General features: G+C 40.8%; 1 protein-coding gene across 2 annotated transcripts in view; it reads left to right on the forward strand.

Annotated features, from left to right (window-relative positions):
• The window catches only part of PCSK5 (proprotein convertase subtilisin/kexin type 5), a 295761-nt gene that overhangs the window by 231152 nt on the left and 48264 nt on the right, over nucleotides 1-16345 (forward strand). For both annotated transcript variants that reach the window (XM_065407021.1, XM_065407022.1), the window contains exons 21-22: nucleotides 11550-11652; nucleotides 15752-15888. In XM_065407021.1, coding sequence (XP_065263093.1) covers nucleotides 11550-11652; nucleotides 15752-15888 — 240 coding nt within the window. The remainder of the gene's footprint in view (nucleotides 1-11549; nucleotides 11653-15751; nucleotides 15889-16345) is intronic.

Genomic DNA, 16345 nt, shown 5'->3' on the forward strand with positions numbered 1-16345 from the left:
ATCCCGTTCTCAATGATAGTAAAAGAACTGTGACATTCCTTTGGTGCTCATTAAATTTTCTGCTTAACATTCAAAGTTATGACAACTTTATTTGTGCTAGTTTAACTACTAGTCTGTTACGTCCTCATTACTCTAATAACATTATTAACTAGAACATAATGCTTTCAAAGTTTAAGTTAATATTATATATTATATATAAATATATATATATTCATAATTGAGATATAATTATGTAATGGATTGTAAAGAATTTGTTTGGATACTTACAAATGTCTCTAACACTATTATAGAGAAGAAATTAATATCTTTGTTTTCTTTTTAAAATACTGACACATTGTTAAATCCAAATTCATTTTTACTGAAAAAATACTGTACATGTGTAAAATGTTCAGTTGTTATTTGTAAAATAGAGTAGTACTGTTGTAATTGATACTGGCCAAAATCAATGTTATTCCATATTTTATTTTTTCTATTAAATTAACCTAAGTTCCTGTTGCTTTGGTCTGGAAAAACATGTTGATAATTGATATGTAAAGTATCTCGCTTTAGGAGAAGAAGGTAATTGTTATGTTTGATATCACATATAAGTCATTGCGACAAAGTGGGGGGTGTTTGTTTTTTGTTTTTAATGAATGTATTGACTTTTTGAAAAGCAGTGGTATTTATCATGGCAGAAACACCTGGTTTTGATGCAGGTTACTTTTTGTGCTGTAGAAGCACAACTGAAGCTGAATCCTGATGCAGGATAGCTTCGACTTCTTCTAATCCATAACAGTAATTATCAGCCCAGTTTCTTTCATATTTAGGATTAAAACCCGGATCCATAACTCCCTAATGGCTGGGATGGTTAGGAATAGATTAGGGAGGCATTCACGTTTCCAGTTAGGCAGCCAGAGGTGTCCATTGTGCAATGGATTGCTGATTGCCATTATTTCCCAATGCACAGATGTCAGTACCACAGAAGCACTGTTTTAGGCCCTGTTCTTATACATGACTGTTCGCAGCCAGATTGCTGCGCCCATGAAGAGCCTCACTGAAGTCAACAGGCCTCCACGTGGGCGCAGCATTCCAACCATGCAGGTTTGGGGCCTTTATTTGTATTAATTGATATCTCTGGCTACCAGCTCAGCTGAGAGATGAAGAACTGAATGGGCTTGGAGGCTGAATTACCTTTCATCCATAGAGGTAGTGTCTTCAAATTAAGCGAGGGCAGTCTGAGGAAGCCTGCACTTCAGCTGCCCAATCAGAGTATGTTCTGTAGTGGTTTTCAATCCAGTACCTTTTGCTAGCTTTAAAATCACTTAAAAATAAAGGGCTAGAGCATCGATCAGCATCCCTCCCACTCTCCCCGCTGCTCCTGGGAGAGAATGAATTTCAGCCTGCTGCAGCATACACCCCCAACACGCTGGTATAATTACTCTATAAGCACATTGGGGAGACAGTCACAGGGACACCCACTGCCTGCCGTCTCCTGCTGCTTCCTGCCCACCTGTGCCAGGGTGAGACATAGTCACGCTGCACAGGAAGTGGCAAAATGGCACAAGGAAGAATGTGTGTGCAGTCTGCCCCACCACTCCCTTGCATGAGCATGCAAGACAGGCCACAATCTGGCCCAAAGAAAATCAATTGATACATTAGTAGTTTGTTGCATGAAGGACTTCTGCACTCTGCTTCCATTTTCATCTTTCTATTGTTGATACTGTTGCTGGGCATTTCACCAATTTGGGTGTGTTACATTCGCAACATATTGTCCTCTGTGGGGAGAGCTTGCAAAAAGTGATAGTATAGTCATGTTAATATTGGCCAAATAGCTTTTTCCAGAATGCGTATCTTTAAACACTAAGCTGTAGAGCCTCTCAGACAGGCAACTGCTGAACTGAGTCTCACTCCTGAATGCAATACTTTGTAGCATGAAGTTGGAGCATTAACCAGCCATCTTTCATTGATGTGTCTAGTAATGGAGTCCAGTGTTTTATAAGCATTGCTATTACAGAGCTTTAGAGGAGGCTGGCCAGCATTCTAGCCCAACCCTGGTCACATGATAATCTATATACATGTAGTCCCGTTGTAGCCAATGAGATTAATCATGAGCGAGTTCTTCAGAAATGGGCCCTAAATTTGCCAACACGTATCTTCCTTTGCTATGTAATTTTTTTCTCATTACACAATCAATCCTCCTTCAGCTTCATTTGTGAGGAGTTGCTCTTCAATATTTGAGCTCCAGTACTAATAATGAATATATGATAGATACACACAAAACACTTCATTGAAGTTCAGAAACTTTGTTACATGGAGCAGTTTACCCATTTTCTCCATCCTGCCTGCTAAAGAACATATCTGCCTTTATTTATATCACAGTTCAAAAAGTGGCAACAAAGATTTTTTTAACAATAATACTTTACTTAAGGCATTTCACAACTATGATAAAACATATGCTTGTCTCCCTCCCTGTTCAAAAAGGCACATGTTGACTTCCCATTGACCTCAGTGGGGATTAAGAATGTGCTTAAGTGCCTCCCTAAATTGAAGCCTGGGAGATAATGAGGCCTAGTTAACTGTGAGCCAGAAAGATTCTCACAGCATAACCAACATGTCTCAGGAGAATAGGCAGAATTTCAACTAGCTATTAAACTAGTAAGTACAACTGCCCATTACAGAAAGGCACCTTTTTTTTTTAATGAAAGATTTATTTATTTTTTGTAATGCGGTTACAAGTTTTACCCATCTTCTCGCTCTACACCACCAACTCAAAAAATACACGCTTATTATTTTTCTGAGCAACAAAGACTGCCTGGTAAGTGGGACAAGTGATTGTAACGGGTATGTGGAGATAAGTCTGCGTCCACAGTGCATTCATTCTCAGCAGCACCAATGCACCTTGTTTTTGATCCAGTCTACTTACACAGAGTTGACACTGGAGAGTTCTCTTTTTTTTCCCTATAAAGTTTTGCAAGCTCCCTCTCTTTGCAGAACAATGTATTGTAACAAAAAACTATTTTGATGAACATGTTGATAAAAAAATCATGGAAAAATACCAGAAAATGTATCCATTCTTAACCCTGCAAAAGAGAAACAACTTGGAAGTTTCATCATTTTTCACAAAATTGTTTTCCTGGGTTTTGACCAGTTCAGTTTACCACTCACCAAGAATACTGGTGTGGGAAGGGCTTCCTTTCCTCCTCTACGGATGAAAGCATCATCACATAGCAAATTGCTGTATGCTAGCAACTAAGCCTTGTTAATGTGCCAACAGTCTGCTTACTAGGGTCATGTCCATCTATTTGGTGCATATGCTGCCATCACCAACAAACGTTATATGACAAATGTAACCACATCTCTATTCTCCATCACTGCACTGGCCAACAGAGCAGGACTTGGACCTACCGATGTCCTGGAATATTTTGGTTAAGTCCAGGACACCTAGAGTACAGCAATATTGGGCCTCTCACCTGGGTTTGAGTCAGGCCCATTATTTTTATAGGCCCAATTTCTGAAACCCTCATACTGAGTATCCCAGCAAAGTCAATGGGATTGCTCATGAATGTGTTACTCTGAGTATGGAACTGATTCTGCTACCTTTACCCACACAGCTGCATATGTACTGTAGTTAGCAGATACTAGAAGGAGTTTGTCTCTGGATCACCACAATGATATCTATTCCCTAATAAGGAAGTGAAGCTTCACTTCTGCTATGTGAAATGCAGACAAGGGAGTGAATGCTGTAGAAAGAACTCCCAAGTATTTAAAAGGAGGGCTCTTCAGTCAGCAGCAAACGCTGCACCTTCATGTAGTGCCAGGCGTTGTCTTTTTGTTTCATTTCTTCTTTGAGTATCTCCTGGACTCACTGCCAGATCTGGCGGTGGTTGGGTATGCATCAACGCCACATTCACAATTATTAATTTATTGCCATCTTTACAGAGTGTAAGATGGATTTTGTGAAGGTTTTTTATGGAAAAACATCACATTTCAAGGCTGGCCTTTTCCTACCATGCTCCATGGAACATCGCTTTTCTTTTGTTTTGCAGATGTACAACACTGTTATTGTAAAAGCAAAGGGGGCAATTGCCATGGGGCCTGGACAATTTAAAAGGGCCTGGGGACCCCGGGGGCCAGCATGGGCGGTCACGGATTCGTCACTTCCACCCCGCCCTCCCTATGGACAGCCCTGGCCCTGGGGCCGGAATTTCTGTCAGTGGTCCTGGCAATAACCAACACATGGATCCATTCCAACCCCTTTAGCCTTTGTCAACTACCCACTGGGCAGGGACAGATCCACTCTAGCATTATAAGGAACAGCTAGTGGGAGCTGACAACTAAGGGATGTCCCAATACAATTTGTTATCCGCAACAATAAAACTGGTAAAAAAGTATCCATCATCCCATCACTATACTGTCTGAGCACCAAAAGATCTCAATACCTGACTGTGCTAACTCACATAATGAAGAGACAGTCAAAACAATTCTTCCCCTCTTAGTTCCACAGGTGGAACCGCCTTCATTTGGTGGTAGTGGTGGTGGCCAATGCATTTGTGCTGTGTGAGCTTATAATGTGAGTCTTGGTCTCCATCACATCATAAGGGGTCTGTCCTCAGTGGAGAGTAACATGAGGTTCTTTTTACTCAGTCTCCAACCCACTTCTCACTGGCTTTAGCAGTAGCTCAGGACTCCTTTCAAGTGACAGATGGATGTGCTGACCAAATGGAGGAAAACACATTCTGGGTTGTAATTACCAATGGTAATTTAAAAACTGATTTTTTTAAAATTATGGCAAATATCTGAGCTCGTTGGTGGAAGGACTATCTTTTCACATGTTAGCACTGTGCCTACCAGAATAGGGTTCCAATCCCTGACTGGGGACTGTGGGCTCTTAAACAGACAAATAATAAATAGCAGTGAGAATAAACTTCAAGCTGTTTTGGCAAAGGGACAGATACAGCAGTTGTAAATGTTTTTATTCAGAGGAGACAAGAATTGAGGATTATGCAAAATACTGCAGTTGATAAAGCCTTTCTCCTCTACGTCCTGCTTCAAGTCTAACCTGAAGCATTATGTGATCTCTGCTAATCCTGCAACAGAAGCCCCTTACATCCTATAATCACCATATCAAACTCTGCACAAAATATCTCTGCTGAGGGAATGGAATCCCTGGTCGGTTCCGACCCCCAAGCATGATTGGATCAAATATTCAAAAGCACCTTAGTGAATTAGGAGCTGAGGTTCCATTTTTTCAGTCCTACTGAAAGTCAGTGGGACTTGGTGCCTAAGTCGCTTTTGAAAACAAGACTGCCACGTAGGCACATTTGAAAATTTACCCCAAAGCTTAAACCCTTAAGGATCCCTCACTCGGATTTGTGCACCCTCCCCTGTACACCCAGAGCGTTTTCCCAAATCCCAGTGCAACAGGTGCCATGCTTAGAAGAGGCAACTTGATTACAGTGTACAAGTACCAGCCCAGGGAGAAAAATACTGGGTTCTAATGGGCTCTTTAATCAAGCAAATAACAGCTTAACAAGAACCAATGGCTGGAAGCTGAACCCAGCCAAATTCAATTTAGAAATTAGGCACACATTTTTAATAGTGAGGGTGATTAATCATTGGAACAGACTGCTAGGGGAAGTGCTGGATTCTCAGCTCTTGCTGTCTTCGGATCAAAATTGGATGCTTTAGCCAAACACAAGTTATTGGGCTCACTACAGAGTAACTAAGTGAAATTTAATGGTATGTAATATACAAGAGGCCAAACTAGCCGATCTAATGGTCTCTTCTGGCCTTAAACTCTATGAAACTCTATGCTTCTTTCAAATTCATTCTCTTCCCCAAAGCCCACAAATGCTGAACCCTGCCTCTAGCAATGAAGCTGCTGTCACCAAGCCCTCAGTAACGTGTTGGTTTTTTTAAATAAAATTGCTCTAAGGACCCAATCCTTTAAAATGCCAATCACCTCCTGGTGCTGCATTCTTTCAACTCCTACTGATGGTAGGGGAAGATGGTTTGATGGATATAACACTTAGAAGACACCAGAAGGGGTCGGTTCTGGGGTTAATCACAGACTTCTTATATGACCATGGGCCATTCACTTTATCACCCCAGTTCCCCTATCTGTAATACTGATCACAATATTGCCAAACCCCAAAAGGGGGTTGTGAGAATAAAAGTAATTAAAGATTGTCAGGTGCTGCAATACTACGGTAAGAAGGGCTGGGTAAGTGCTTAGCCAGGATGACTTTGGGGGCAGTATTCACCATCTTGCAGAATCAGACACTAAATTAGCATCATACTTTGGGCCTCCCAGTGCATTTTGTGTTGTCTATCTGGGCAGGGCTATGGCCTACTGTGTATTTTACAGCACCGCCTGCACTAGTGGTAAATATTACTGAAATAACAGCAATCAAAATCATTTATGCAAGACAAACTAGAAAAAAGTAGTTTTTACACGCTGGCTAGTGCAGTGGCCTGGGACTCAGGAGACCTGGGTTCTAATCCCCAAATCTGCCACAGACCTGCTGGGTGACATTGAGCAAGACACTTCACTTCTCTGTGCCTCAGGTTTCCCATCAGTAAAAAGGGGATAATGGTGCTTATTCTCCTTTTTAAAGCACTTTTAGATCTGCTGATGAAAAGTGCTATAGAAGAGCTAAGTATTATTAATTATTTATTGTATGTATTACTGTAGTGCTTGTTATTAATAACAATACTATAAACAATTAAAGCCATACTTTGCAACCTGCCAAAATCCAAATGTCGAATGCAGTATACGCCAAAGATCCCAAATGAGGGATACAAAGCATTATTCACAGCGGAAACTTAACTTGCAGTGGGTTTCATGCCCTTAATATAACTAACTTCTGTTATAAGCTCAGATTCATGGTTTTGTTGTGATTATGTAAATAATTTTCAGCAATAAAAGTGAGGGAAACAGCAGCTGAGGGAAACACCCAGTTTGTATGGAACACGGCTAACTTTGGGTGTGGCTACACTGCAATTAAACACCCGTGGCTGGCCCGTGTCAGCTGGTTTGGGCTGTAAAATTGCAGGGTAGATGTTCGGGCTCATGCTGGAACCTGAGCTCTGGCACCTTCCCCACTCTCAGAGCTCAGGCTCCAGCCCAAGCCTGAACATCTACACTGCAATTTTACAGCTCTGCCGCCATGGGTGTTTGATTGCAGTGTAGACATACCCTTTGGGATTAAAAAGGAGTGATTTCCCTTGAAATGAGGTACACTGGAGAAGTATGTTTGAAGGTGGTAAAATTACTTTTTAAAAAGATCTAGTGTTATTTCCCAGTTACATGCATGACATGGATACCTTGCAGAATAACGTAAACGAGTGCAGCTTTGCAAGGGTCAGCTAGCTACCAATATCTGAAGGGGGAGGAGGGGTAGTTAAGCACTTTTTAGCCTTAAGCAAATACGTCAAGTTAACAAATAGTTCTGTACTATAGTTTAAAAATCTCCTTTAAAGTGGCGTTTCAGCATTAACTATTTTAATTTCCACAGAAAAAAATGCATTGTAATAATGTTTAATGACAGCTTTACAACCATAGCTGTGACTTGTGAAATCAGAGGCCCAGAACATAGGCAATTTTTGGTGTTCACTCTTATAATAGTGTGTTTTAAGATGCTGCAAATTAAAGATTAAGCTAGCAAAGAACTGGCCTTCGACTGGCACTAATCCAGGACAGCTGAAATGAATTACAGCACTTCAGCTGCAGGAAGTAACAAAGAAATAACGAAGGCCTTTTAAAACGCACCACTTATGCCAGGTGGGGAGGGGTTTGAAGGGGGTATTCTGAGGTATATGAATTAGTGGCTCCAGACTCACTGATTCTGTACAGGACACATAATCTAGCACTGTTGCCAAATAAAGTGAATTTAACGGATATGAAGAAACAACAAAAAGCTTTCAGAATATAAATTACAACCAAAACAACAATATCAGATAAAGAATGATTTAATACAAGGGTAACAGTCCACTGAGGGATGCTACAACCATGAGAAATCATGAGCACACTCCCCAAGCAATGAACCATCAGAATCTTCAATGTGGAATTTGCATGTATTCTAGTGTTGCCTAGTTATTTTATAGCATCAAACATTGTGCTTACAAACGTCACATAAAATATATAGAAGACAGAACCTGGCCCTGAGGAACATGGTTATTTTTTATATCAAGTTTCTATTGGGAAAAGTATCTGTTTATATGCCATATTCTGAAAAAGTCATTTGTACTGATGTGCTTCCATATCATAACACCTTTACATGTAATAGTTCTATAGTAATCTAAAAATGGGGTTGCTAATTGTGGGAATACAGTGTTTATGGACAGGACTGTAATCTAGTGAATACAGCACTGGCCTGAAAGTCAGGAGATAAAGGTTTTCATTCCGGCTCTGTCATTATTTGACCTAGGGCAAATCATATAACCTATCTATACCTCATTTTCTCTCTGTACAAGCATAATAGTATTTACAGGGTGCAGTGAGGACTAATTAATGAGGGCCAAATTTTATCTCAGTTACACAAGTGTGAATGCACAAAGCTGTACTCAATTCAATATCAAATGGTTAGTTTATCACATCTTTATCATCATCCCCTTATATGATATATATATTTATGGGCCAGATCCCCAACTGGTGTAAATCAGCAGACCTCAGCTTACTTCAGTAGATCTATGCCAATTTACATTAGCTGAAAATCTCACTTGCACAGTCTAGAGAGATTATATAAACAGATTAGGGTGACTAGATGTCCCAATTTTATAGGGCCAGTCCCGATTTTTGGATCTTTTTCTTATATAGGCTTCTATTACCCCCCACCCCCGTCCCGATTTTTCACACTTGCTGTCTGGTCACCCTAAAACAGATGGATACCCATACAAATAGGTACATATAAATATGCTAAAATAACAGGAGTACTTGTGGCACCTTAGAGACTAACAAATTTATTAGAGCATAAGCTTTCGTGGGCTACAACCCAATATGCTAAACGCCCTTTGAGATCTATGGCAGAAAAGCACTATAGAAGTGTTAATATATAAATTCTATGTATGTATGTACGTACTCATACACACAGACACCTAAATATATTGGTTATCTCTGAGACTTGCAAAGAAAAGGTGCTTAAAATCAAAGGGGGGGAGGGGGCTGTTGTTGTTCTGCCTTTTTTTATATATATAACACACACACACAATAGAAAGCCTCAATATTTTCTTTCACTGCTGGAAAAAGGAAGAAAGATAGCCAAAATATGTTAACAATTCCTGTAAATCCCAGATTATTTGCAAAAACAATGTATTTTTAACAGAGAATTCAAAAGGATCCCGCAGACTTTGTAAAATCTGTCTGCAGAATTCCTCATGGATAGGGATCTCACACTATCTGGGCGATTTTATATATGTCTGCCTCTCTTACTCATGATGAGAAGGACATTAGTTCATAAGTCATCCCAGTGATTTCTCCTATATATAAAATTGAGTTGGTAATATGTCTGGAGTGAGAGGGAATAGATAGTTGTATATTAACATTATTTTATGGCTTGTCTACATGGTGTGGTAATGCCCTACATTAACTGGTCCATGTAGATCCTGCTGGTGTGCACTAAAGGTTCCCTAGTGTGCCTTAACATAATAGCTTTTCTGCCTCCCTTCCATTCACCCGACATTGCTCCTTCATACAGCCCCCCCCCCCCACACACACACACACACTGTGGAGGACAGCAAAACAGAGACAGCCAAAACCAAAAGACACTCCACTCTTCTGTGTCCTAAGTCCCACAATGCACATGCACAGCCCAAGTTTCAAGGCAGCAATGCAAGTGGGAAGAAATCTCCACCTAGGGGTATCCACAGAATTTGCAGGCTTCATTTACCTCCCAGGGCTCACTGCCCAGACCATATCCTCAGCTAAATCAGCTGCTAAAGAATGAAGCAGCAGATAGTAAATTCAGTCAAATATCTATACTTGACTAGCATAGATTACCTGCTAACCAAATAACATAAGACACACTTATTTAATCTAGGGCCTTATAAAACTGTTCAATAGATAGATTTACTGCCCCCACACAGTGCTTAATACACACACGGCTGGCATGTCACTTGCCAAATGACTCTATCTACTCTACGAGTTATGGGGAGCATAGATATGCAGCACAGTAACCATGGTTTAATGAGCACCCAATAAATAAAAGGACATGTCATGTATTACAGCACCGCAGCAGCAGCAGCTATAGTCTCGCTGCCCATATAGGATGAGATTTTCAAAGTCACCGAGAGGACTGGGACACCCAGTTCTCTTTAATTTTAAAGATAATTGGGTGTCTACATCCCTGAGCAAGTGGCAGGCACTGAAGGAACAGTCCAAGCGGAGAGATAAGGGGGACAGAGAGGACCATTGTGCCCTCCTGATTTTGGGCTGGTCCAGGCTTTCTTATATAGAAACCCATCCCTGGCTGCCTATGAGTTGCAATGCAGTCTTCTAGGATCTCTGTGGTGGCACATGCTACGAATATGACCTCAGCACATGCCTTACACTGGGGCTTGTAAGCTGGCAGTGTAAGAATGCTGTATTGGCACCAGAGGGATTCATCCTGAGTTTGCTGCAGCCCATTAATGGCTCCTATATAGGTGACATCTTTCTGCAACCACTTTGAATGTGTTTCTGCTAAAGAGATAAAATAGCACCAAATACACAACATGCCATCACATCTGAATGATCATAGTAAACATGAGAGACTCAAGAGGACTCAGTCTGATCTCACGCTGGTGAGAATCAGGAATGACTCCACTGAAATCTCCTGATGAAAAGCACTATAAGAGCTAGGTATTAAATCTATGGAGTTACACCGGGGCAAAATGAGCTAAGTGAAATCAGAATTAAACCCCAACATTTTCAGAAGAAATTACTTTATTTGTGGTTATGTCATCCACAGGAATGATAAGCCATTCCCAATCAATTCTGGATGCATTTAGTTGCTTGAGGTTTGCCTTTTAAATTTGTCACCAAAATGTTTATGGAGATACTACAGTGGTTAGCATGTTAGAAATAGCAAATGCAGACAGGCAGCTGAATGGTTGTGATGTATCTTGTATCTACCAGATGGTTGCCAAACAGTACAGTGTACTGCACCTAAACTATTTCAAAATTCCATCTGGTGTCTGGACTCACTCCTCATGCATCCCACATGCAACTCAAACCGTTACCCTTCATGCAGTGTCCTTTATCTAGCTCTCCAAGGTGCACCAGAATAGAGCCCCCCCTGCAGTCCCCAGCTGAGCCAATAGGAGCTGGGCTAATTCAGCCACTTACAGGCATTCTTCATAAGACTCATGCAGACTCAAAGAAAACAAGTCATTGGTCTAATCGTTCCGAAAGACACCGTGCTCCAGCACCCAGGGCACAAGCAGTTGGTTCCCTGTTGACACAACTGAGAACTGCCGGTTTCAGAAATTCAAAACAACTTTGGTGTCTAATTCTTTTCAATTAGCAACATATTGGGCAAAGTTTTTTATTTGATCTGTGGGTCTTAAGTAAACAATTGGGTTTTGTTTGCCAGGGGAATATGCCGAGCGTGTGGATCGGTGTCTGTTCTGTGAAGCATCCTGTTCTAAGTGCACAGGGCCAACTCAGAATGACTGTATCGGCTGTGCAACCACAAGGTAAGTGATTGTTGTTGTTATTTATTTACATTGTGGTAGCAGGTAGAAGCCCCAGTCAGGATCAGGGACTCACTGTACTAGGTGATGTACAAACACACAAAAAGAGACTGTCATTAACCCAATGAGGCAAATCGAGTATGACAAACAAAATTAGATCAAGGAAGGAGAACAAAGGGGGCATAAATGAGACCAATTGCTTGCACAAGTAACTAGTGCATGCCCAGATGGGTCCTGAGGGCAGAAAATCTTTTTTCCTTAAATAAATGAAATCAGCTAACCCTGACTGACATACAGGCAAACCATAACTGTTGGTAGTAGGTACTGGCCTCTAACATGCCACAAAGGACACAGGCTGACACTGATCAGTGACAGTCAGGGTATGTCTTCACCGCAATTAAAAACCTGTGGCTGGCCAGTGCCAGTTGATGCGGGCTCATGGGGCTTGGGCTAAAGGTTTGTTTAATTGCGATGTAGATGTTTGGGCTTGGGATGGAGCCCAGGCTCTAGGACCCTAAGGGGGGAGGAGGAGAGTCCCATAGCCCAGCTCCAGCCAGAGCCTGAACATCTACACCACAATTAAACAGACCCTTAGCCTGATCCCCACGAGCCCAAGTCAGCTGGCATAGGTTAGCTGCAGGTGTCCAATTGCAGTGTAGACATATCTTCAGACACTCGGAGTCCAATTTTTGACTTGCCACATCTGCATTGTTTTTTACTACACATATTTGATTTATATGGTAACCTGGCATGATATCAATTACCATACAGGTCCTGAAAGGATTATTGTCTAACTAAAGACATAATTATTTATTTAAAATATATCTAAATACTTCCTTACTAGAGCAGGTCCTGAACTAAATCCCAACCTGAACCACTGCTCAAACTTTGGGAAAGTTTGAATCTAATATGAATTCTGCAGCTCAGGGTCACCTCTGCTATTTATACAAGGGAGCTATTATAGCCTCTTGTTTTAAATCCCATGTTCTTCTAATGGAGAAGGTGTAGTCTTGACTCTGCACTCACATTAGTTTTGCTCTGGTGTAACTGCACTGATTTCACTGCAGTTACTCCATTTTTACACTGGTGTGAGATCAGAATCAGCTGATGTAGGTCATTTGCAGAGGTACTTTTCCTTACACCGGGTTACACTACATAATACAACTGGAGAAGAGGGGAGTTAAACTCCAAAGCTCTTATTTCACCGTAACAAGTCCCTCACCAGTTTTTGCTTTTTCTTTTTACATCTAGGGCTTCCAAAGAGAGTCGGATTTTTATCCTTCTGTCTGTTGTAAAAGATCTACTAAGAAAATAAAAAAATAAAAAGAAACAACAAAAATAAAAATAGATAAAAGAAAAATCCAAATGGAAACTGTAGGAGGAAAAATATCTCCAGTGGATACTATTTGTAATATATTGGAAATAGACCTATTTAAGTCTCAGTCTCCAGGGTCCTATGGTTCTAAATGGTTCACACTGAAGAGAGTGATGAATGGTACTCTAACACAGACTACAATTCAGGAGAGAAGATCTCCTACAGTGGGATTCTTTTTCTTTTCTACAAAGGATGAAAAGATTGTTTTTTTCCTTCTGAAGTCCTATGAAAATGAGAACACTGAACATCCCCATTCTCTGTGGAAAATCTGCTCTAGGCACTGTTCCCTTGTTCGGAAACCCAAGATTCCATTATCTGTTTTTAATGCAGCAGGGTAATTTGGTTTTTGCCAGCCAAACAATTCAGTTCTCAATTAAAAAAACAACTTCTCCTTCAGTTGTAAATCTATATCCCATGATCTATAGAGCTCAGGATCAGGATCTGAGCTGTCAGCTTCTACCATGTGGACTACATTGTGACAAGGGCAAGAGAGGGTCTCTCTTTACTGTAAAAAGAACAGGAGTACTTGTGGCACCTTAGAGACTAACAAATTTATTTGAGCATAAGCTAAGGTGCCACAAGTACTCCTGTTCTTTTTGCGGATACAGACTAACACGGCTGCTACTCTGAAACCTCTCTTTATTGTACTAGCTTTGTTGATAAAAATCAGTCTTAGCCTCCTTAACAGAGATAAAGTCTACTGAATGCCATGTGTAGGTATGCGAGTCTCTTTCTCTCCAACCATCTAGTGTTCTTAACTTTTCCCTGTCGATCCTATATGTTTGTTCCTAAACTTTTTCAAAGGAAGCATCCTGGGAACTGCTTATTTATGGGGCACTCCTGAAGAATCATTTGCTACTGAGTGAGCAACGCAGTGGCATAGCTAGGAGTGGAAATTTGGGTGGGCCCTGACTTTTGGGTGGATGGACAATGACAGACTGTGCTAGCTCAGCTTCTCCCCCGATGCCACACCCTCTTCCTAGCCCTGGTACCCCCAGACACAGGGCTTCACCTGCTGAGTGAGGCACGCACATAGGGTGGCTCAGAAAATGGCAAGGCAGAGCTGCCGGAGCGTAGCTTTCTGAAGGGCAGGCGCATAGCTCCGTCCTGGATTTCAGGTGCCCGAGTGATGCTCTGGGCTGCTGTGGCAGCACTACACCCCTGCTCAGATTTGGGTGGGCCTGGATGCTAAGTGGGTGGCTATGCCCCTGGAGCAAACTTGCTTCAGCAGAAGGCAAGAGACAGGAAATGGGAGCAAACTTGCACCCAACCCTGAAATTTACTGTTCCTCCCCCAGGCATCGATGACCCACAGAATGAGAACCTCTCATTAAGCAAAGAGACTTGCATTGTCACCAGTGGCAGCACAGCTGGGCAAAATATTCACTAACTATATACCAAGCCATGCAAAATTCCCTTGGTTTCATTATCAATTGAATGCTCGGGTCATGTTCTTCAAAGTTTTGCTAAAGGCCTCTTCACATTTCATATAACGGAGATGTTGGAACCAATCAGAGGCAACACTATCCAGTTTGTGTCCACACAGCAGTAGTTTTGCCATCACAGCCATGTTTGTCCATCCACACAATTATCAACATTGCAAATCAGGGTAATTTTGAGATGATTTCTAACTAAAACACCATTTGACAAATTGTCCTCAAATTCTGCAGAAACAATCTCCCTTCAGAACAAATCTGGTTGATTATCACACCAAACCAAAATTACAGGGGCACAAAATAGGGCTCTCTAATGAAACTTGGTTGCTACCATAATATGGAGAAACTACTGTCCTGAAATCAGTGCTAAGAAAGTAAGGAGTCAATCCTTAATTGTCATGTTAAACACATATCAAGATCGGGTTCCACGTATATAAATGCCAGTCCAGACAAAGACTTAAGCACAGAAGTGCATGAGGCAATACGGAGTCCTCTCCATTATTTTCCTTAGCTGTATTTAAGGCATCTTGAGGTTCTAGCCCACTGCTTCAACTTTTTCTTTCATATATCTTTCTCCACATTTACTCAAAGGCCACATCGTTATAATATGTATCTTTTCCTCCATTAAGATTAAAACCATTAAATATAAAATAATGGTGAACCTGAGCCAGTTATGTTGCTACCACATTCACTCAGTTCCTTCAGACTCATCAAAAAAGTTTTGGAGAAGATGTGTCATTAGCCAGCATTAAAAAGTATTCAGCAATAACCCTCATAGGCTTCAACAATAATCCTCATATGGGGACAGCCCCTAACACCCCAATCCTGTGAAGATTTACACATTTATGTTTAACTTTATGCACTATGAATAGTCCCATGGGCAGTTCAAAGCAAATCTTTAAAGTAAAACAAATAGAAAGCTTTGACAGAGGCCTAGATTTTTTCACAGATAACTTCTGTGACAGAAACATGTTCTTGGCTTCTTTTTAACAGACATAAGGAACATTTCAGAGCTTGTGGTACAGAGACATCAAGATAAGTGATTTTCTGTGGAGAAAAAAAGTCAAACTCAAATCTGAAGTATAAGATTGAAGTTAAAGGCTTAGCTGGCCTCCCACTTTATCTTACCAAATGTTGTAAAGAAAATCAATGGGAAATTAAAAGTAACGTGCAAAAAATATAAGTAATAAATATAACTGGGTGGGGGGGACGTTTTCTTTTTGTTTGTTTTAAAGATGAAGAGACAGCTATAGACTCTAATTGTGGTATTTTGCCTTTCTCTGCCACCACAGATTTTTTGATGATGGACGGTGTGTGCTGCAATGCCCCGAAGGGAAATTTGAATTTAACAACCAATGCCATTTGTGCCATCATACCTGCATGGATTGCAGTGGAAGTGAACCAAACAAATGTACTGCTTGTGGTACAGGTAAGTCAGATTTCTTCTTACAACTTTTTCCTTCGCCTCTTAATTTCTCTTTGCCTCTGCTCTCAGGACTAATCCTGGCCATGTTGATGTCAGTGGAACTTCTGCCACTGTTTCGGGCTATCCTCATGATTTAACTTGGTATAATGTCCTGGAATTCAGTTTGTATGAAAAACACTCTTGAAAATACAGATGTATTCTGTTCTTGTTGGGTCAGTTCATTATTTATCCAACAAAAACAGCCTAATGTATTTGGAATTATGCCTGTCTTTAGAGAAGCAAAAATAAAAAAAAAATTAAAAAGGAAATGTTTTTGGTTGAATAAAACAGAAAACCTAAGTTTGGAAATAGAAAAGCTGCACTAGGCGGTCTAGTCTACCCTGGAAGCCTTTTAGTGCTAACCCAGACAAGAAAAAAGTCTGCTCTTTCATCACAATTCACTTAAACGAAACATGTATAA

The sequence above is a fragment of the Emys orbicularis genome, chromosome 6, assembly GCF_028017835.1.
Source record: "Emys orbicularis isolate rEmyOrb1 chromosome 6, rEmyOrb1.hap1, whole genome shotgun sequence".
In the NCBI taxonomy this organism is placed as follows: domain Eukaryota; kingdom Metazoa; phylum Chordata; order Testudines; family Emydidae; genus Emys; species Emys orbicularis.